At 37.4% G+C, this 23,698-nt stretch overlaps 1 protein-coding gene across 1 annotated transcript in view; it reads left to right on the top strand.

Moving 5' to 3' along the window:
* Window positions 1–23,698, top strand: part of LOC128983124 (bromodomain adjacent to zinc finger domain protein 1A) — a 218,572-nt gene that overhangs the window by 27,502 nt on the left and 167,372 nt on the right. The window contains exon 7 of the mRNA XM_054402292.1: window positions 3,173–3,323. Within this exon, the coding sequence (XP_054258267.1) occupies window positions 3,173–3,323 (151 nt within the window). The remainder of the gene's footprint in view (window positions 1–3,172; window positions 3,324–23,698) is intronic.

Genomic DNA, 23,698 nt, shown 5'->3' with positions numbered 1-23,698 from the left:
TTTTAGTTGTACATAAAATGTCATTTAATTTATGTTTGCTTTTTTTAGATTATGTCATTTGCTACAGGGGTGTTTTTTTTTATTCCAACTCAAACAGTAAATCAGCTGATTTAGCGAGCGAGAATGAATAAAGTAGAAATGAGCAATTTTGCGTACTGTTTACAGGTATGGCAATGTGATCATTTCCATGCAGTGGTAAGAAGAGTTATAAGAGGAACATATTTTGTCAACATTAAAAGCACTCAAATTAAACCCCACATGAAACACAGGTCATAAAAGGCTTCAGTTCATATATAACAATGGGATGCAAATTGTAGCCTTGTGCTTACAGTATCCATAATCAATGATAGATTTTAAAGCCTAATCAAATCACATGTTGTAATTTTATTTTTGTTTTCACAAAAATATATATTAAGAAATCAATTCTGATCAGCTATGATCAAAACTCATGATAAGTTCCTAGTTGACTCGGCAAAGGCTATAGAATCTTACTTACTTCCTAATACAAAAGAACTACTTCTTTTATTAATTGCTTATTCCTTATCCATATATATAAAGCTCAAATACCACTGACTTTTTCACTCACTCATCACGAAATCTCAGAAAACATAAGACCTAGGAACCTGAAACTTGGCAGGCATCTTCCTTTTGGGTAAATTAAAGTTACAATGAATACCAACAGGATGCAGCACTATTAATTCTTTTACATTTATGACAACGGCTAATTTGCAACCAAAAGGTGAGCGAGCGTAGCGAACGAACTTCAACCAGGACGTGATTGAGCCATGCGAACGAGCTCACTTATGAAGTTAAACGGGGCAAAGCCCGCGGGTACAGCTAGTTCAATATATTTACAGTATTTAATTGGTTTAAATCAGCTGTGTGAAATTGTTAAATCAAGTGGATTTCACAGTTCTACTTGTTTACATTTAAACATTGTAAGTTTGATCTTTGTTGCAATGGAGACCAATCAATTTAAAACTTTCACCTCAAAACTTTGAAACCCCATGGGGCAGAGTCCTCAGTCATTTTTGAAGCGAGAATAGTTCTATACAGATCCTCGAAGCTGGAGCTTTAGTTGTGCAAAATTTAAGTCTAGTTGGTTCAGTTGTAGTTTTTGTGTTTACCGCGTACACACACACACACACACACAGAGACTCTTCTTCAATGATTAATCTATCAGTGATAGATTTGTCTAATTTGAATTCATGATAGTAAAATATGTTTTCAATGCTATTAATACACCCAAGAGCTAAATAGATATTTAATTGATTTTTATTAGTTATCTTCATCGTTAAATAAATGCAAGGAAATTACCATGCCAAATTAAAAGTTTGATTTATAAAATTGTATTTCTCTTTTAATTTATGATAGGTTGCAAACTTACTGAACAGATATTTTAGTTATTTTTCTTTGTTATTTAAATATAAGGGGGCATCCTATATTTTAAGATGCCCACATTTGTTACATAATTGATTATTACAGTTGAACCTCTATAAGACGAATTTCAAGGGGTACGGAAAAAATTCGTACTATGGAGGTATTCTTAATAAAGAGGGTCGTTTTGTGGAGGTTTAATGCTGCTATTATTCTTCTTATAGAGGTTTCTCCTCACTCCAAGGTTTCTCCAAACAATGACTGAGGAAGGAGGAGGGATAGGTGGGGGTTTCATGTTGAGACAAGCTTCTGTTTGTTTTGAAAACTACGTACTATGGAGGTCAAGATTATGAGAAATTCATCTTATAGAGGTCACGTTCGTCTTGTAGAGGTTTTGTGCTAAGAATATTCGTTATATAGAGTTTAATCAGTCCTAGCCCATGTTACAAACAAATTCGTCTTATCGAGGTTTTTAACTTAATTACTACGTTGTATAGAGGTGTTTAGGCCATGTCACACCGACATCCGTCGCTCCCGCCGCGGGAGTACCGCGCGCGGATGTTTTTTCTCGAGCCATGTCACACCAAAAGTTCGCGTCCGCGGCGGGAGTTTTGGAGATGAGCTCATTACAATTTGTTTTACATAAGAAACTCATCTTACCTGTTTAGTATGCCATGTAAATTTGCAGGTTTTAAGTAAAGTGTTTAAGAAGCAATTGAATGTTTATTAATTTGTTAGTGTAGGGCTACTTTAAAAAGTGAATAACTATTTTTAAATTTCATTTATACCTTGTGTTCGAAGTATTTTAAATATGGTTGTGGATAAATTATCCACTTTCAGCTTTTGAACGTTATTTTTCGCTACACTACAAAGACTATTTACTTTTTAAATAAAAACATATGACCATTTCAAAACTAATGCATTTTTTTGCTAAGCCTTCTATTGAAAGTTCAAGTTTACATTGATTGTAAAGTTTTGGTTGTTGCAAATCGAAAAAGTTGATGAAACAATAAAAAATATTGTTTACGTCAGGCAATATAAAAATGTTTATGGGAAACATTAAATTTTCACCGTAAACATTATTTTTGCATGGTAAACAAAAATGATTTTTTTCTGGTGATAAACATAATTACGAAGATAATAAATACAAAAGAACATAGACTACATCATCAAACAAAAGAAACATGTTAAATTTAATTTAAAACTGTAATAAACTGTATTACTTTTAAACTTTAAATAGCTTGGGCATTCGAAATGCCCCTTTGCGCATGCGCTAGACAAAACTCCCGCCGCGGTAGTCTCAAAAAATCGCTCAGCAGGCGGACGTGGCGGACACTACCGCACGCCCGCGGGCGCGCGGTAGTGCGGTGTGACTTGGCACATTTGATAACACGGTGAGCGATTTTTCAAAATTCGCTCCCGCCGCGGGAGCGAGCTCGGTGTGACTTGGCCTTTTTTAGCATTGACCTTTATGAAAGTTTCAAGGGGATTAAAAAAAATTTGTCTTATCGAGGAATTTGTTTTATTGAGATTCTTACAAACGAGGTTCGACTGTATTGTGTTTATTTAGCATACTAAGTTTTGAGAAAATTTTAAATAATTTACTTCTTGTTTTACTTTGTTTGATGCATTCCAAAAAGAGTTTTAAAGCACTGAGTAAAGAAGTGCTTTGTTATTTGAATCTGAAGTATTGTGTATGGTTCATTTGTGAGTTGTTCTGGTTTGAACATTTGTTTGAATAAATTGTAGAATAACAATGAATGACAAAATGAATTGATTAATTTTATATTTTCAGTTCTGTTTTGTCTGAATCTGACTTAAAGCAGAGAAAAAGTGAAGAAAAGTCAAAACTGAAAGAACTTAAGAGAAAAAAGAAAGAACAGCTGGCACAGTTAATGAAAGAGTACAATCGTAAAAAAGATGATTTGGAACTTGAAGATTTACAGGTTTGTTAATATATTTGGCTAAACAAAATTATTCATTTTGCACAATTTATTTGTAATGTGTCATGAGTTTATTATGTTCCAGTATATGCTAGTCTATGTATATATATATATGAAAATTTGAACGAATGGTGTTTTTTTCCTCTAAGGGCATCAAAATTAAAAAGTAAATCAGTCCCGGGCCTAGGTCTTACCATAAGACTTACGGTAATAGCTACAAAGATCTATAGGGAACTAGGGGAACTATAGGGAAATTCGCTAAAAGGATTTTTGGAAAAAACCGATTTTAATTAAATTTGTCTGTTGTGGTCCTTATAATTCTAAACAAACTAGTGCAACCCCAATTCTTGTAAAAATTATGGTTCAAAAGCTAATGAAACTTTTGTGATACCTATTAAATATCATAGTTAGTTAACTCTCAACGCTTGACAAGCTAATTGGAGAAAGTATGTGTCAGATTGTTTATACTGTTTATTTTTGAATCGGTTAAGATTTTAAAATAGCTTATATGGCCAAAGGTATAGTAGAATCTATCTATATATTAATTACGTAAGCCGATTCTTTGCGTCAAAATTGTGGGCGACTGGGAAGTCGTAGAATGATGGGAGAGGGGTCAAATTAAAGGTCTAGATCCCGTGACGGCGGGAAAAATAGTGATATTCCCAAATCTCAACACAAAATTAGATATAACGTAAAATGTTCTCCATAAGAATAGCATTAGAATGCATTTACTGCTGATTTTTGTTTACTTCAATACAGCTGATCGTGATTTATCATTAAGCAAGTAAGCAATATTAGGCTACATTTGGATTACTCATTCTGTCAATTCTGCAATGTAATGTACACTATATAAAACCAACTATATAAAGGGATAACGTTACCCGTAATAATAAAGACTTTTTACTTATGTCAAAGTTGAAATAAATTGTTTTCAAGATTAAAGAAACGATTCAAGATTAAATGAAGATCTTCTTTGTATTGATTTCAAAACATGTGTTAAAGATTTACTAGAGAACCCGTGCGGCTCAATGAGCCGCATAGTATTAAACATAACGCCGAGGAAAATGTATGCTCAAATTCGAGTAATTCTAGTTACATCTTAGAGCTGTTTAAACACTTGTTAGAAACTAATTTTAAATATCTATATTTCCGTTGTCAAGGCTCACCTACATTATTTATGCTCTCAGTTTTAACTGATAACTTCTAATGAATGCTAAACGATCTGCTTCAATTCGAGTTAACATGTTGCAACAAAGTTTTTCCAGCATCGAGAATTAAAGAAAACTGTTACATTACTGATAACCTGTGTTAAGTCATTTAAGCTGGATCATTTTATTTCTTTGATTTGAGACATCCCCCTTATCAAACAAATTTTCTCCGTAGAGAATCCTGAAAAGTGGGGTGATATCAACCATTTCATGAGCTTCATTTTTTACAAGGGGTCTGCGGTACAGAAAATTTAAGGTCGGTACGGTTGGGTACGGTACATTCTTTTGTACCTCGGTTTTCGATACAAAATCGGTATGGTATGCGGTTACCATTATTAGAACGGATTTTTTCTCAGGATTGTTTTCGAAAGCCACTTAACGATAAAGCCACCTACCTACCAAGTTAAGATGGTGAGTGGCCAAGATTTGTGAGATTAAAGCTATACATATTTAACTTCTATACTTAAGATAAATCATATACATCATAAAGTGATTTTGAAATTAGGACAAGAATGCATAAAAAACAAACACGTTTATTAAAGTAGAGACGATATAACATGACAAACATATCATTAAAAATAAAAAAAATACTTAATACAAAATTAATATCTTGAAATAAAAATTTATAAATATTAAATATGAATGAACACAGCAACAAAATTATCATTATCACATCATCACAAACCAGGTACCAGTAGTAAAAAATAAAAGAAACATATTAATCTAAACTGTACAAAAATGTATGGTTGTGTGGAGTTAAAGAGTAATCTATTTGAAAATATCACAAAAAACAAATAAACTAAAAACATCCTCTTTTGAAATCATCTAATTATAAATATAAATCTACTTTAAAAAAAATAAAAACACACACTTTATTTTAAATAATTTAACATTTGTTATAGTCCGGTGGCTTAGTGTAATTACCGTTACATGGCGGATAAAAGCATCAAATTTGGTATGAAGGTACCTTAGGGTATACTAATAAATTTTAGCCTAGGAGCCCTTTTGATATTTTTAATATTTCCACACACGGCACCAAAATCCAAAATGGCCGACAAATACGACAAAAACTACCTTTAAAACAATCCATTCTCCTGTTAACTCTAAAATATAACTTAAATCCAACCAAGACTCTACAATACAAACCGGAGACATACTAAATTATATGAAAGAAATTTTATGTGTGTCTGTGTGTGAGTGGGTGGGGGTATGTGTGTGAGTATTTATGTAACGAAACCTGTACTGGACATTGCGCAAAAATGGTCAAACCAATTTACTGCAAATTTGGTGTGGACTTTGTTAGTATCATATGTCAACATTTAGATCTGTTTCCTTTTATTTAACTATTTTTTAAATTTTATTTTGTTTATTTTTACAATTTTCATCTATTTTTTTTTTTTAGATCTACAGGGTTAGGCAAATGTATGAAACCCCCAGTTAACTTTTTAACGCGTTGCAGTAGGAAAACCAAACTCGGCATATATTTACAAAATAAAAAATTTCACTTTTTCATCAAAGTTACAACTTTGCCTTAGCCCCCAAAATTGGGTATTTTGGGGGCAGCCCCAAATTTTAAAACTTAAAAACCTATCATGTGACCGCTCATTTTAAAGGGTTTATCAAGATAAATTGAAAGGTGAAAACTAGAGGTCAATATCACACCCCTAGTCAAAATGGCAGCCATTTTAGTTATTTAAGATGAGTAAGCAAAAGATAAAGTCTTGACAATCCCAGTTAACTTTAATAATTTAATATTTTAATACTGGCCAAAAGGTGAATTATCTTTATTTATAAAGGTATGTAGAGTTTAGTGTTCCAGCTATAACCTGTTACAAAGTTAATAAGGTATATTTCAAAATGACTGCCATATTGATTAGGGGGGAATATCTTGGTGTCATACTGGACTGCACACTGACATTTAAGGTGCATTGTATTGCGACAAGAGGTAAAGTCTCAGCTAGGAATAATATCATCAGGAAGCTCACCAGCAGATGCTGGGGTGCTAACCCATTTTGTCCTCAGAACCTCAGCTTTAGCACTCAGTGTGTCGGCTGCGGAGTACGCTGCACCAATGCATCGTCACATGCAAAAAAGGTTGACATTGCAGTCAATGACATGGCTCGGATTGTAACTGGGTCTTTGAAACCAACCCCAGTACACAAACTCTATCCTATCATAGGGATCGCCCCTCCATCAATCCGACGTGATATCGCTGCCGACGCAGAAAGGACTAAGCAAGAGACAGACCCATTACACGGCCACCAACCTGCAGAGCGATGGCTTCCTTCCAGAAAGAGCTTTTTATCACGGACACGAGTCCTGGATGGATCACTCTCAATCAATCGGGTAGCAAGGTGGGAGGCCACGTTGACTAACCCTTCCTTACCAGCCAGGGAGGAACTGGCTCCTGGTGGAGGCCTTCATTACACGGTGTGGAAGACCCTAAATCGAATTAGGGTCGAGTTACCAAAATGCAAGACAAACATGCAGAAATGGGGTCTCTTACCAGACGAAGAAAACATCTTGTGCGCGTGTGGTGCTGTCCAGGACCCTGGCCGTCTGCTGATCTGTCCATGCCTAGACCAGTCTTGCACATTAGATGATCTTTTACATACGAATGACAAAGCCATATCGGTAGCTAATTTTTGGAAATGCGAAGTCTGATTTCCGGGCACGGAAAGTAAGTAAGTAGTATTAGGGGGGCGATATTGACTTCTAGTTTGCGCCATTTAATTTGTCTTGAGAAACCCTTTAAAATGAGGGTCACATGATAGGTGTTTACTTTTAAAAATTTGAAAATACCCCATTTTGGGAGCCGGGTACAAGTTCTAACTGTAATGAAAAAGTGATTTTTTTTATTTTGTAAACATGTGCCGAGTTTGGTTTTCCCCCTGCCACAAGTTATAAAGTTAACTGGGATTGTCAAGACTTTATCTTTTGCTTACTCATCTTAAATAACTAAAATGGCTGCCATTTTGACTAGGGGTGCGATATTGACCTCTAGTTTTCACCTTTCAATTTATCTTGATAAACCCTTTAAAATGAGCGGTCACATGATAGGTTTTTAAGTTTTAAAATTTGGGGCTGCCCCCAAAATACCCAATTTTGGGGGCTAAGGCAAAGTTGTAACTTTGATGAAAAAGCGAAATTTTTTATTTTGTAAATATATGCCGAGTTTGGTTTTCCTACTGCAACGCGTTAAAAAGTTAACTGGGGGGTTTCATACATTTGCCTAACCCTGTAGATCTAAAAAAAAAAAAAAAAAATAGATGAAAATTGTAAAAATAAACAAAATAAAATTAAAAAAAATAGATAAATAAAAGGAAACAGATCTAAATGTTGACATATGATACTAACAAAGTCCACACCAAATTTGCAGTAAATTGGTTTGACCATTTTTGCGCAATGTCCAGTACAGAGGTTTCGTTACATAAATACTCACACACATACCCCCACCCACTCACACACAGACACACATAAGATTTCTTTCATAATTATTTAGTATGTCTCCGATTTGTATTGTAGAGTCTTGGTTGGATTTAAGTTACATTTTAGAGTTAACAGGAGAATGGATTGTTTTAAAGGTAGTTTTTGTCGTATTTGTCGGCCATTTTGGATTTTGGTGCCGTGTGTGGAAATATTTAAAATTTCAAAAGGGCTCCTAGGCTAAAATGTATTAGTATACCCTAAGGTACCTTCATGCCAAATTTGGTGCTTTTATCCACCAGGTAACGGTATTCGTAAACTAAAGCCCTAAGCCACCGGACTATTAGCCCTTGATGTGAATAAATAATTAATTATACACTCTACTCATATTAAAAAACTCACATACTGGTACCACAAACATAGAATTTGGCATAATATAACATCATTATTGTAACTGAAACCACAAAAGATTAAATCCTCAAAAAATTAAGACTAAAACAAAAAATAAGTTGTGGAAATAAATATTACACAATATTATTTAATTAATAAGTAAACAAATAGAGAATAATAGTTGCAACAAAAATATAAAACATAGAATAAAGAATATAGATTAAATCTAACGATACAGTACCCATAATAACCATAGCAAATAAAAATATAAAATTGCTTGCTGATCTTGAACGGGTATCACAAATCAGCTGTAGATCTTTTGAAAGACGAAACAAGTAAAACAAGGTTACCAAATTTAAATACAAACAATACAAAATTTTAAATATTTTAACATTTGTTAAGCTTTGATGTGGGTGTTATTAGTATTACTCATCTCACTCAAAAAATCCTTAATCCATCTAGGCCTAAACATGTAACCGATAGTCTACCATTCTAAATGAGGAGAAGCATCTGTAAAATGATCAAACAAAATAAGTTAAGCAGGAAAAATCTTATGATAAATGATATATCACAAATAGAATTAACAGCTATGCAAATAAAAAATTAACACTTCAACAAAATATATAGGTCTAAAATGCAATAAAAAATCAGTCTAACAATACAGTAGATCACAACCATATAATCAGTCTAATGATAGATTACAACTATAAAATCAGTCTGGATCACAACCATAGTATAGGGTACACAGATATATACGGTTCGATGATTTGATTTTGAATATATCACTATTCCACTAGGCCTTATCAAATCACTAATCAGGGTTGGGCCTATAATTGTATTGTACTTTATACTTTATATATTCATACCATTTTTTAAATTAAACTGTAGGCAGAATATTTTAACCTATTTCAGTCTCAATATGAGATCATAATTGTCTGTGAGACCATTGGATGGGGGGGGGGGGGGGGGCAAATTCTGAAAAAATATACAGTCTTACGAAGGGAAAAGTCATTTTACACATATTTCAAATTCTCATGGAGAAATATGAGTTTTTCGGCGTTAGCAGGAAGGAGCCTTCGACGGCGACTGGTAATTATATTACCGGCAGAAGAAAACACTCTTTCCGATGAAACTTCAGTTGCAGGTATTGGCAGGTATTTTTTAACAATCGGGATTAGTTTTGAGAACCTCACTGAGTTGTCTGCCCACCATTTAAATGGATCTTTCAAGATTGGTATGCAAGGCTCAGAGAAATATGTTTCAAGTTGAATACAACCTAAAAAAAAATAATGTAGATTAATTTTCAGAAAAATTTGTTTTATAAACATTAAACAAACATACTGGCAAACTAAAATAAGGAAATTGTTTGTAGGCCTAAACAATGCTAGTATACGCTAAGTACAAATTGAAGTTTTTGTATTTTAATTTTAATTTCAATAGGCCCTAAAATATTTATTTTACTACATCAAAGCAAAATAAAATGTTATTTTTTAGTTTAATAAGCTAGATTTCTTTAGTTAAGTTAGTTTAGTTAGAAAATGCAAGTACCCGATGAATCAATCAAGATATAACCCAAGGTAAGTTACAAAGTTATGAAAACTCTATGCCTAAAGTTTAATAATTTAATTTTTTGTGAGTTAGCATGTACAGTATATTATTAATTTTCAAGGCTACAGCTAGCCTCCTAAGGTACACAATGAAAATTATAAGTTCTCGTTAGCAATGCTAATGAAATAAAATTACCTTGCGCTTGATCCTGGTGAAGACTTTGACTAGTGTTCTCTGCTTGCTTTGCAACATTTAAGAAGGCTGCCCAAACACTTGATAGATTTCTTGATGATAAATCATCATTCTTTGTTGATTGTCCGGAGGGAATTTGTGTGGCATCATGTGTTCTAAGTTCCATTTTGATGGTTTCCCTGGCCGCATTTTTAACACAGGGATCTAAAACCGAATCCTTAAATCTTGGGTCCATTAACATGCATAGCTGATCCGGTAGCACTTGATCAAACATTGGGAATCTGGCTGACATTGCCTGTAATAAAGCTTTTGCTAACATAATTCCACTACTTTTTTTGTCAATGGTCCCTTGCAAACCGCTTTTCAAGCCATTGATCAGAGGAATGACCATGCTTCGTGTGGGTTTCTTATCTGAGGATACTTCACAAGTTGTATCATACAATGGTTTTAAGATTTCCACGTATGCCTCTACCATGCCCCAATCATTCGAGGAAAGGTTGTCAACCCGGCACTCTGGTCTTGAGAGAACCAAACACAGAGGCTCTCTGACTTTTAAAAGTCTCTCCATCATCAAATACTCGCTATTCCAGCGAGTTTCCACGTCTTGGATCAGCTCTAGCTTCGCTTGTCCTAGCTGATCCTGCTTCATATGTAGCGCAGCCTTTGCTGTGGAGCTGTGTTTAAAATGGCCCACAATGGCTCTACATTTCTTGATAAGAGCCTCAAAACCACTAAGGTTTTTCTTGACATCTTTAACGACCAAATTCAATGTGTGGGCAAAACACAACAAATGCTCCATGCCAGTATTTTCAATGGCTGTTTTCATGTTCCGCGCATTGTCAGTAACGCAGTATTTGTTTTGAACGTTACCTAAGCCCCACTCTGTTAAAGTTTCGTTCAAATATTGAGCAATATTTTCCCCAGTGTGGTTCTCGGGAACAGGAACACAAGCCAAACAAAAACTTTTCATTTGCAGACCTTGGTCCATGAAATGGGCTGTGACAGCTAAAAAGGACAAGGTGGATTGCGATGTCCACATACCTGTTGTCACTGATATTGATGTTAAGTTTTCCTCAGAAATTAATGCCATTAATTTATTTTTGGTTTCTGAGTACATCTGAGGCATCAGTGTTCTCGAGACTGTGGTTGAAGACGGAATAGTTAATTTAGGATCAGCAATACTTATTATTTCCCTTAGACCAGGCTCTTCGGTGATTGTAAAGGGATGAAGTCCCTCGGCGACCCACTTTGTTACAGCATTTCTTAGCATTATATTTTTTTGGATGCTGTGGACCATATTTTTCTTTTGATTTGAAAAAGGTGTCAATTTTAGCCACTTTAGGTGAAGGTATCTCCTTATTTACAAGAGTGAATGATTCACTTTTCTTTTTCTGTAAGTCCTTTTCCTCACTAGAGAATTTCACGAAGGTTGAACGATGAGCTCTTTCCAAATGTTTCCGCATACCACTAGTAGAGCCATATAGACATTTTATCACTTTGTTACAGCTTAAACATTTCGAATTAACTTTGTCAACTTTTGAGTAATATTTCCAAATGGACGCCTTACCTTTAGACGGTTCAGTTATATGCCTAGAAGTAGACGCTCTAGGATCGTCCTCACTTGCAGCAGAAGTACCTGGTTGAGGCGATGGAGGATCGTCAATGTCATTCATTTCACAAACAATAAGCTGATAACTGATTAACTGATAAGTGTAGACTTAATTAATTTCAAATAACGAATGTGTCTTTGGAACTTTTAAAAACGCAACAATGGTGCAATCCGTACATATCTGTTATCACGAAGACTAATCAGAGTCGGAGTCGTAGTTTGTTTTTGTCAGCTGATCACATTAACTTTTATCCAATATTCAAAGTTTTTTTTTTTAGCAAATGACAGACTGAAGGGGACAGTAGGCAGAAGTCACATAGAGGATAAATACATAACCTTGAGTATAGTCCATAGCAGTAAAATTTTTAATTTCGTTTAATATCTGCAATGATACTATTTAGCTTATACCGTTGTACATTAAATTACATCGTACTATATTCATTATACATATTGTCAAAGAAAGGTACAAGTTAAAACTCCACGGAATATGAATCAAAACAAAACAAAATGGATCACGATGACGAATGAAACAGTCCTGAATACTGTCATAGACCAACAAAAACAAGTAGACTTCTTATCCCATTCTCAAATGTGAAGCTCGTTTTTCATGTCTAGTTGATGTTGGTGACACTGGGCGCTAGTTATGATTTCTGCTTTACCGTTTTGTTTGATATCTTATGACGAGGGGAAGTGTTATTTAAAATTAATAGGATGGTTTAATTTGGTCAAACGATGTTTAAGTAACTGAAATAAAAAGAAACAAAATGTTTACAAATCACGTTCCTAGTGGCACCGGACGGAACAATGAAATTAAAATTCATTTGGTGATAATGTCTTTATTTTAAATTTTATTCAACACAATATTACCAGTTATTCTTGAAGATTAGTTGTAGTAGCCTATTCTCGAAATCTTAGCACAAGTGAATTCACACACACAATGTAAAGTTCTTTAATCTTTATTTGGTAAATAAATAATAAATAAATGTCCAAGGTTTACAATGATGAATACATATAAACCTTTTATTAGTTAAATTGTACAAATAAGTAGGGTTATATATTTAGATGAAACTCTTAATCTCAGGGTTCTAGGAATGTGCCGGCTTAAAGTAGGCTTATATGATGTTGGATAGGCATAAGCCTAATGTTCATCACAAGTTATGTACAGTTCAATTTACACTTTTGAAAAGAAGAAAGTTCAAATTTTGAATTTAGTAAAATGATAATTTAGGTTAAAGTTCAAAACGGCAAAAGTCAATAGAAATTTTGGAATGTGAGTATTTAGCAAAGTACAAGTTCAGTTTGATCTCACCCAAAAGTTTATAGTAGTCTTCTCCACAAATATATTTCTTGAGGTAGAAATGATATGTATTAAATAATTGAGAAAAATCTTGATATTTTAAATACTGTAAAGTTAAATCACCAATTAAAATTTTTAAATCATCTTCCTGTCTTGCTTCTTAATTACTTATTTCAATTGAAAAAAAAAATCTTGATTCTTTATGTTCAATTTCATACATCTGTTTCAACAATTAGTTCACTGGTTTCTTGATGTCACTATTCACTGTTACTTTTCTCGTTAGCAATGCTAATGAAATAAAATTACCTTGCGCTTGATCCTGGTGAAGACTTTGACTAGTGTTCTCTGCTTGCTTTGCAACATTTAAGAAGGCTGCCCAAACACTTGATAGATTTCTTGATGATAAATCATCATTCTTTGTTGATTGTCCGGAGGGAATTTGTGTGGCATCATGTGTTCTAAGTTCCATTTTGATGGTTTCCCTGGCCGCATTTTTAACACAGGGATCTAAAACCGAATCCTTAAATCTTGGGTCCATTAACATGCATAGCTGATCCGGTAGCACTTGATCAAACATTGGGAATCTGGCTGACATTGCCTGTAATAAAGCTTTTGCTAACATAATTCCACTACTTTTTTTGTCAATGGTCCCTTGCAAACCGCTTTTCAAGCCATTGATCAGAGGAATGACCATGCTTCGTGTGGGTTTCTTATCTGAGGATACTTCACAAGTTGTATCATACAATGGTTTTAAGATTTCCACGTATGCCTCTACCATGCCCCAATCATTCGAGGAAAGGTTGTCAACCCGGCACTCTGGTCTTGAGAGAACCAAACACAGAGGCTCTCTGACTTTTAAAAGTCTCTCCATCATCAAATACTCGCTATTCCAGCGAGTTTCCACGTCTTGGATCAGCTCTAGCTTCGCTTGTCCTAGCTGATCCTGCTTCATATGTAGCGCAGCCTTTGCTGTGGAGCTGTGTTTAAAATGGCCCACAATGGCTCTACATTTCTTGATAAGAGCCTCAAAACCACTAAGGTTTTTCTTGACATCTTTAACGACCAAATTCAATGTGTGGGCAAAACACAACAAATGCTCCATGCCAGTATTTTCAATGGCTGTTTTCATGTTCCGCGCATTGTCAGTAACGCAGTATTTGTTTTGAACGTTACCTAAGCCCCACTCTGTTAAAGTTTCGTTCAAATATTGAGCAATATTTTCCCCAGTGTGGTTCTCGGGAACAGGAACACAAGCCAAACAAAAACTTTTCATTTGCAGACCTTGGTCCATGAAATGGGCTGTGACAGCTAAAAAGGACAAGGTGGATTGCGATGTCCACATACCTGTTGTCACTGATATTGATGTTAAGTTTTCCTCAGAAATTAATGCCATTAATTTATTTTTGGTTTCTGAGTACATCTGAGGCATCAGTGTTCTCGAGACTGTGGTTGAAGACGGAATAGTTAATTTAGGATCAGCAATACTTATTATTTCCCTTAGACCAGGCTCTTCGGTGATTGTAAAGGGATGAAGTCCCTCGGCGACCCACTTTGTTACAGCATTTCTTAGCATTATATTTTTTTGGATGCTGTGGACCATATTTTTCTTTTGATTTGAAAAAGGTGTCAATTTTAGCCACTTTAGGTGAAGGTATCTCCTTATTTACAAGAGTGAATGATTCACTTTTCTTTTTCTGTAAGTCCTTTTCCTCACTAGAGAATTTCACGAAGGTTGAACGATGAGCTCTTTCCAAATGTTTCCGCATACCACTAGTAGAGCCATATAGACATTTTATCACTTTGTTACAGCTTAAACATTTCGAATTAACTTTGTCAACTTTTGAGTAATATTTCCAAATGGACGCCTTACCTTTAGACGGTTCAGTTATATGCCTAGAAGTAGACGCTCTAGGATCGTCCTCACTTGCAGCAGAAGTACCTGGTTGAGGCGATGGAGGATCGTCAATGTCATTCATTTCACAAACAATAAGCTGATAACTGATTAACTGATAAGTGTAGACTTAATTAATTTCAAATAACGAATGTGTCTTTGGAACTTTTAAAAACGCAACAATGGTGCAATCCGTACATATCTGTTATCACGAAGACTAATCAGAGTCGGAGTCGTAGTTTGTTTTTGTCAGCTGATCACATTAACTTTTATCCAATATTCAAAGTTTTTTTTTTTAGCAAATGACAGACTGAAGGGGACAGTAGGCAGAAGTCACATAGAGGATAAATACATAACCTTGAGTATAGTCCATAGCAGTAAAATTTTTAATTTCGTTTAATATCTGCAATGATACTATTTAGCTTATACCGTTGTACATTAAATTACATCGTACTATATTCATTATACATATTGTCAAAGAAAGGTACAAGTTAAAACTCCACGGAATATGAATCAAAACAAAACAAAATGGATCACGATGACGAATGAAACAGTCCTGAATACTGTCATAGACCAACAAAAACAAGTAGACTTCTTATCCCATTCTCAAATGTGAAGCTCGTTTTTCATGTCTAGTTGATGTTGGTGACACTGGGCGCTAGTTATGATTTCTGCTTTACCGTTTTGTTTGATATCTTATGACGAGGGGAAGTGTTATTTAAAATTAATAGGATGGTTTAATTTGGTCAAACGATGTTTAAGTAACTGAAATAAAAAGAAACAAAATGTTTACAAATCACGTTCCTAGTGGCACCGGACGGAACAATGAAATTAAAATTCATTTGGTGATAATGTCTTTATTTTAAATTTTATTCAACACAATATTACCAGTTATTCTTGAAGATTAGTTGTAGTAGCCTATTCTCGAAATCTTAGCACAAGTGAATTCACACACACAATGTAAAGTTCTTTAATCTTTATTTGGTAAATAAATAATAAATAAATGTCCAAGGTTTACAATGATGAATACATATAAACCTTTTATTAGTTAAATTGTACAAATAAGTAGGGTTATATATTTAGATGAAACTCTTAATCTCAGGGTTCTAGGAATGTGCCGGCTTAAAGTAGGCTTATATGATGTTGGATAGGCATAAGCCTAATGTTCATCACAAGTTATGTACAGTTCAATTTACACTTTTGAAAAGAAGAAAGTTCAAATTTTGAATTTAGTAAAATGATAATTTAGGTTAAAGTTCAAAACGGCAAAAGTCAATAGAAATTTTGGAATGTGAGTATTTAGCAAAGTACAAGTTCAGTTTGATCTCACCCAAAAGTTTATAGTAGTCTTCTCCACAAATATATTTCTTGAGGTAGAAATGATATGTATTAAATAATTGAGAAAAATCTTGATATTTTAAATACTGTAAAGTTAAATCACCAATTAAAATTTTTAAATCATCTTCCTGTCTTGCTTCTTAATTACTTATTTCAATTGAAAAAAAAAATCTTGATTCTTTATGTTCAATTTCATACATCTGTTTCAACAATTAGTTCACTGGTTTCTTGATGTCACTATTCACTGTTACTTTTATGATTGGTTGGTATTATATTAAGTATTTTAATTATATTTTTGAAAGTGAAAGAGAAGAATAATTTTGTAAAATAATTTAAACTGTATAAATAACTTCCAGTGATTATAAGTTTAGCTTATTAAATAAATGACAGTGTTTGATGAGAATGTGAAATATGGAAATTTACAATAGGTGGAACCTTTTGCCCTTCTACTGTATGTAAACACATGTGATAATTTAGAGGTATTAATTTAGCTAATAGTAGGCCTAGGTATTTGGATACATAACACATGGTTTATTAACATTCAACTTGCGACGCTGCCTACAATGCACTGGAAAAATAATATTAAAAGTGCAGTCGCAACCGTTTGCCGGGGATAGCTCAGCCTACAATGGCTGGGTATTGTTCCAGGGTCTGCGATAAGGTCAGGGAAACCACTAGGCCAAAAGCCGGGTCTAACCGGTATAGGACTGGCTCATACACGGGCACTGTGAACAAGTCAAAAACAAGTCACCAAAACAAACGTGCAATAATCACTACCAGGCCTACGCCGATTCTCCACACTCCTAGGGGGTCGTTGCTGACTACGCAACTCGGGCTTCGTCCTAACTATCCAATAGTTAAGCCCAGAGTGCCTAAAACACGGTGAGTTACACGACGACTTGCCAATAAAAACCACAACGCGAGTTATCACCAGGCGGGGTCTACTAGGCCACTATAATCCAATGTACAACTCTAATGCCCAAGCTAAGAATCAAACAGTTCACTCAATAATAATACCAGATAACAATACAAGTGCACTATAGGTAGAGTGACTACACCACTAGTAGCTGGTCTCAATAAATACCAAGCCAAACAAGCAAAACTAAATGGCAATTGCACTATTAAAATATTGAGCTACTTAGTAGCAGATAAATAAATATTAAATACGTTCCAAACACTAGATAAATATATTATCTTATCTGATAGCCGGTACTCCGCTATCCAAGCTACCAAGATAACGTGTTGGATTACCAAACAAGCTGTTCAGGTTAAATTAAAATAATCAAATGAATAAACAATAACAACCCTACTACTGCTACTGCTACTACCAACTTTATGTTACTTAGCTGGGCTTCTGTTAATAGGCTAATAATATTAGCTACTAGCCTACTGGCCACGTGCTTCCAACTACGCACGCTAAATCGTGCAGCCTAGGTTTGTCGGGCCTCAGAGTTATTAGTAATATAACTAACTCTTGGTACAACGCAAAATAATAACTACTACAGTCAATAAATTATATTATTTGCGCTCTAGCACCTGCCCAGAACCGTCAGGAATACACTTCAATATTATTCCTGACTAATATAAATCCTAACTACCGTCAGGCTTTGACCAGCACGGTTACAACTCTAACTCTCGCAATAAAATCAGATATTAATATATTCAAACTAATAATATCAGCTTTTAACCAAAATCAAAAGAACGTCGTCCACTCACCAGCAGTGGGTCTTAACACCCAACTTAACACCAACACTGTTCACCGGTATCACCACACTCCGATGTCACCCAAATCACTTGACGTCTCACTAGACACACGCTAACTGCTCACTCTTCGGGATCCACGACTCGAATGTCCTTCTCGGCTATCCAGTAGTCCCAGGATACCCAAGCTTATCCGAACTGATAAGCCGGGTCAAAGGGCGCTAGCCAGGTTCGCCGCCGCCACTTGCTTACCTCAACAGACGCGCGGCCCAAATAGCAAATATTTACCCCCCTAGGAAAAATAACTCGTTACATCCCCCACTTACATCGGGATGAAAAAAAAGAAAATGGCCAAAAAGAAAAAAAAATATTCAAACTCCGGCCAAAACAAAATACTCCAACACCTTACCCAATGGTGAATCCTACACCACAGGTCTCAAACTTAAAACAAATTAAAAGTCTTCTTCTTGCCACTACCAGCCAACAAGGTGCTGAATGATTTAGCATCAGGAACCAGACGGGGATTTCCATTGCAAGGGCCTTCGGGGTCTTCGTCACCAATTTTGACACTCTCAATGCGGCCACCTTGGCCAGAACAGTCATCACCCACGCCTATTCTTACTACCTCTGTCCCACATGTCACCAATCCAAGGTCTCGGATGACATCCATACCCAGAATCATGTCTGTGGTCAGAGTGGGGACGTACAAGGCATCTCCCATCCACCGTCTTCCCGCAGCTTCTCCTGCTAGCCGAAACGAATATTCGGCCGTTGACCCATCTGCCATCCTCAGAGAGGCGATTTGCTTACACGGCTCCACACCCCGGTGCTGAAGATGGTTGGCGACTCCTCGCCCAACCAAGCTAACTACGGAGCCAGTGTCCAATAATGCCTTAAAAACGCTGCCCATCAGCACAACTTCCACAAAGGGCCTTGACTCCGAAATCAGCTGGTCCTCCTCTACTCCACCAACCAAGCTGTTCAGTTTTCCGAGCCACTCGGACCACTCTTCTGAGGTCGTTCGTTTCGGGTGGCCTCGCTCAGTTGACCTCCTGATGTCAGAGCTGGCCTGCTGTTTCCCGCACGACATCCACACTGACTCGCCGTCAAACCAGGTTTGCCACACCCATAACAGGAGACGGTCCTTGGTTTACCACATTCTCGGGCAAAGTGACCAATCTCCTGGCACCTAAAACATTTTGCCGTCCCCTTTGGACCCTCAGACGCTCTAGCCGATGCCGCGGGCCGTTGATCACGGACCCGATTCAAAGCTACCCGCCCAAGCAACTCGGCTTCCGGAGATGGTCTCTCAAAACTCCGCTTTTCGACTGCGGCCGTTTCGGAGCGCTTCTCCGCCTTCTTTCTGGGTGTGTAGGCGGTTTCCAAAACCAGCGCTACGTTCGGAGAAGGAGGAGGTCAGAAGGCTGCCTTCTCGCGCATATAAGCCTCATAATCTTCGGCCAACTCCACCATCTCGGCCAGGTTGCTGAAGTCACGCCGGCGTACCATCAGCTTGTACTCTGGACGCACATTATTGTAGATCAAGTCCAATCTACCATGCTCCGACAACGTACCGCTACGCCTAAGCAAAGTACTTATGGCCACGACATAATCTCGGAAGTGTTCGCCTTCACCCTGTGTCCTTTTCCGGATCTCCTCATCCAAGTTCCTCCAATATCCTGGTGGGAAAAACTGGATTTCAAACTGATGCCGGAAAGCTTCGAAGGAATACAGGAGCTCCTTGCAGTTCCTGTACCAAAGAAGTGCTGAACCTTGCAGCAGCTCCGGTAGCGCTCTGAGCAGGTCCTCTGATGATATGGAATAGGACCCCATCAGCTCTTCAAGACGCTCCAGGAATGATACAGGGTCTCTACGGCCATCAAACTTCAAACCCCACTTCCGGACCGTGTCGCATATCTTGGAGCAATTCTTCGGCTCCACCCTGCTGGCCTCATTCGAGAGCATATCCGATCCACGTGGCACCTCCACTCTAGAAGGACGGACTGGCCTCTCCGAATGATCACTAGGTCGCTGCCATCCCTCGGGTCTACTTGGTAACCCAAAGGTAGGCATGGGAGCAGCCACAACAGGGGACATAGGGTTGGCGGGTCTTTCGAACCCATAGCCGACCTCATTACTCGGCGAGCCTCTCGCCTGTCGCACCACCGATGCCAGATGTTCTCTAAGAGTCCGGGTATCGGTCTCCGAAGACAACCCAAGGATCTCTTTAATCGCCTCTAACTCCCTGCTAAGCCCGAATGTCTCTGTTTGGTCCGATTTCGTATTACCCAGTACCTGAGGTACGGTTCTCGTGGGGTCAGGAAGCCCCATAGTTGTAATAGCCGGCGGTACATATGTCGGTGCAGCAGCCCCAGCCGTACACAGCCTGTCATCGCTGTACCGACGGGCATTCCGCTGCTTCCAAAACGACGAGAATCTCTGCCGTAATTCTGCAGAAGTCCCAGAGGTCACCAAACCATACTGGTCCATCGTCCTCATGAGCTCCCCTTTCGAGAGGTCATATATCCAACCCACGCGGCCGTCCCGGGGCTGCGACCCCAAGGACATAGTCGCTGGCGCGGAATAGGTCAGAGAAGTTGTCACCGTCGTACCCACGACCGATGAAATAGTCAGCCAAATAGGCAAAGACGTACGCCACAATGACGACGTCGTCATTACCGACAGTTCGGAGCTAACCCCAGAACTAGTTGTAACAATAGCAGACGTAATAGGCGTACCGCCCAGCACAGACGTCGTACTCGTAGTGACAACCATATTTAAAACTCAAATACCACGACTAATCCGCAAAAATAAGAGCGAAACCGATTAAAATCTATTTAACACCGTTCTATTAAATCAAACCAATAATAGGGTTGAAAGTCAAACCACAAATACACAATAAGGGTTCTCACTCAAATAATATTCAACACTAAAGCTCAATTAATTAGCAAAATAATATTACTAACTAATATCTATGTATACAACCACTAAATAAATTAGGGTTCACAACACACCACGCTGTAACAGAAAACAGGTTAGGCCTACCCAACCGACTATAAAATCACAGCAGGTCTGCCTAAAATTCTGCTCAACAGCTCAGGTCCGCAGCCAATCTGCACAAGTCCGCAGCAAATCTGCACAAATAAAATTATTTTGTTCGGGCGCCGTTAATACGTCAGCAACTCAGCGCCACTGCCAACCTCATTCCCTGTTCGCAGGCGCCATCTTGCGACGCTCTAACCGGTATAGGACTGGCCATCTTGCCATCTTGCGACGATGTTTTCTGCACTGGAAAAATAATATTAAAAGTGCAGCAGTCGCAACCGTTTGCCGGGGATAGCTCAGCCTACAATGGCTGGGTATTGTTCCAGGGTCTGCGATAAGGTCAGGGAAACCACTAGGCCAAAAGCCGGGTCTAACCGGTATAGGACTGGCTCATACACGGGCACTGTGAACAAGTCAAAAACAAGTCACCAAAACAAACGTGCAATAATCACTACCAGGCCTACGCCGATTCTCCACACTCCTAGGGGGTCGTTGCTGACTACGCAACTCGGGCTTCGTCCTAACTATCCAATAGTTAAGCCCAGAGTGCCTAAAACACGGTGAGTTACACGACGACTTGCCAATAAAAACCACAACGCGAGTTATCACCAGGCGGGGTCTACTAGGCCACTATAATCCAATGTACAACTCTAATGCCCAAGCTAAGAATCAAACAGTTCACTCAATAATAATACCAGATAACAATACAAGTGCACTATAGGTAGAGTGACTACACCACTAGTAGCTGGTCTCAATAAATACCAAGCCAAACAAGCAAAACTAAATGGCAATTGCACTATTAAAATATTGAGCTACTTAGTAGCAGATAAATAAATATTAAATACGTTCCAAACACTAGATAAATATATTATCTTATCTGATAGCCGGTACTCCGCTATCCAAGCTACCAAGATAACGTGTTGGATTACCAAACAAGCTGTTCAGGTTAAATTAAAATAATCAAATGAATAAACAATAACAACCCTACTACTGCTACTGCTACTACCAACTTTATGTTACTTAGCTGGGCTTCTGTTAATAGGCTAATAATATTAGCTACTAGCCTACTGGCCACGTGCTTCCAACTACGCACGCTAAATCGTGCAGCCTAGGTTTGTCGGGCCTCAGAGTTATTAGTAATATAACTAACTCTTGGTACAACGCAAAATAATAACTACTACAGTCAATAAATTATATTATTTGCGCTCTAGCACCTGCCCAGAACCGTCAGGAATACACTTCAATATTATTCCTGACTAATATAAATCCTAACTACCGTCAGGCTTTGACCAGCACGGTTACAACTCTATCTCTCGCAATAAAATCAGATATTAATATACGCAGAGGATACGTGTCCGGTAACCGGACGTGGATTAGGCGTCCGGCAGTTACTGTCATAACCTAACCTAACCAACCAAACTTGCTGATAATTAAAAAATCAAATGAAGGTTCAATTATCTTCATAACATAAGATTATAAATGCCAAAAATTCTAACTAAAGATGTACAGTTAAGAAGAAATTACATTCAAAGCAAAATCTGTGACAAAAAGTTAAAGAAACCGATGGATTTCGAACCAGGGACCTCTAGGATATCAGCCGAGCACTCTATCCACTACACCACGAACAACGCTGACCGAAATTCGTATCGTTGTGGTAATGGCGTTCCGGGACCCCACAACCCGGTGACGTCACTACCGGACGCCTAATCCACGTCTGGTTACGGGACGCGTATCCTCTGTGATTAATATATTCAAACTAATAATATCAGCTTATAACCAAAATCAAAAGAACGTCGTCCACTCACCAGCAGTGGGTCTTAACACCCAACTTAACACCAACACTGTTCACCGGTATCACCACACTCCGATGTCACCCAAATCACTTGACGTCTCACTAGACACACGCTAACTGCTCACTCTTCGGGATCCACGACTCCAATGTCCTTCTCGGCTATCCAGTAGTCCCAGGATACCCAAGCTTATCCGAACTGATAAGCCGGGTCAAAGGGCGCTAGCCAGGTTCGCTGCCGCCACTTGCTTACCTCAACAGACGCGCGGCCCAAATAGCAAATATTTACCCCCCTAGGAAAAATAACTCGTTACAAACTTATATACAAATTCAAAAGTAAACAATGAGGATAATTTTGGAACATCTCAACAATGAACCTCGAACATTTTCAAAGTCCAGACTTTTTGAAATTTTTTCACACCTCAAAATCCATAAAACTGTTAAAAAATGCTTATATCTCAAAAACGGCTTGAGATACGGCAAAACGGTTGAAATTCTGGTACACTACGTGGGTGTCAACTTTTGATTGTAAACAATATAACAACATAAAAAAATCAAAAAGTAAAAAAAGATTTAACATTATTTATATGGTTAGAAAATATATGTGAATGTGAAATGTTCAGGGAAAGATAAGGGTTTTTGAAAAAGTGGCTAAAAATGATCCCCATCTTATTCTTACGGGAAAAACGTCCCAAGTGCGCTTTGCTATATTGCCCTGAGCATACTTGATATTCATCCTGAATCCTTGATATTCATACTTGATATTCATCCTGAATCCTTGATATTCATACTTGATATTGAGCCTGAGTGTTGACTTGGTATTCGCTTCGTTTACTCGGCATTTCTACAAACAGTAGATGGCGTATATACCAGCTGATTTTCATATTAGTGCGCATGCGCGGCCTTTCTACATACAGATGCTCCCGCGCTCGCAGCTGCGTACC

Source organism: Macrosteles quadrilineatus, unplaced genomic scaffold, assembly GCF_028750875.1.
Source record: "Macrosteles quadrilineatus isolate MER2022 unplaced genomic scaffold, UCM_ALF_1.0 Scaffold_1__1_contigs__length_201487025, whole genome shotgun sequence".
In the NCBI taxonomy this organism is placed as follows: Eukaryota; Metazoa; Arthropoda; class Insecta; order Hemiptera; family Cicadellidae; genus Macrosteles; species Macrosteles quadrilineatus.
Note: the sequence above shows the minus strand (reverse complement) of the source record. Positions and strands in the feature narration are given on the sequence as shown.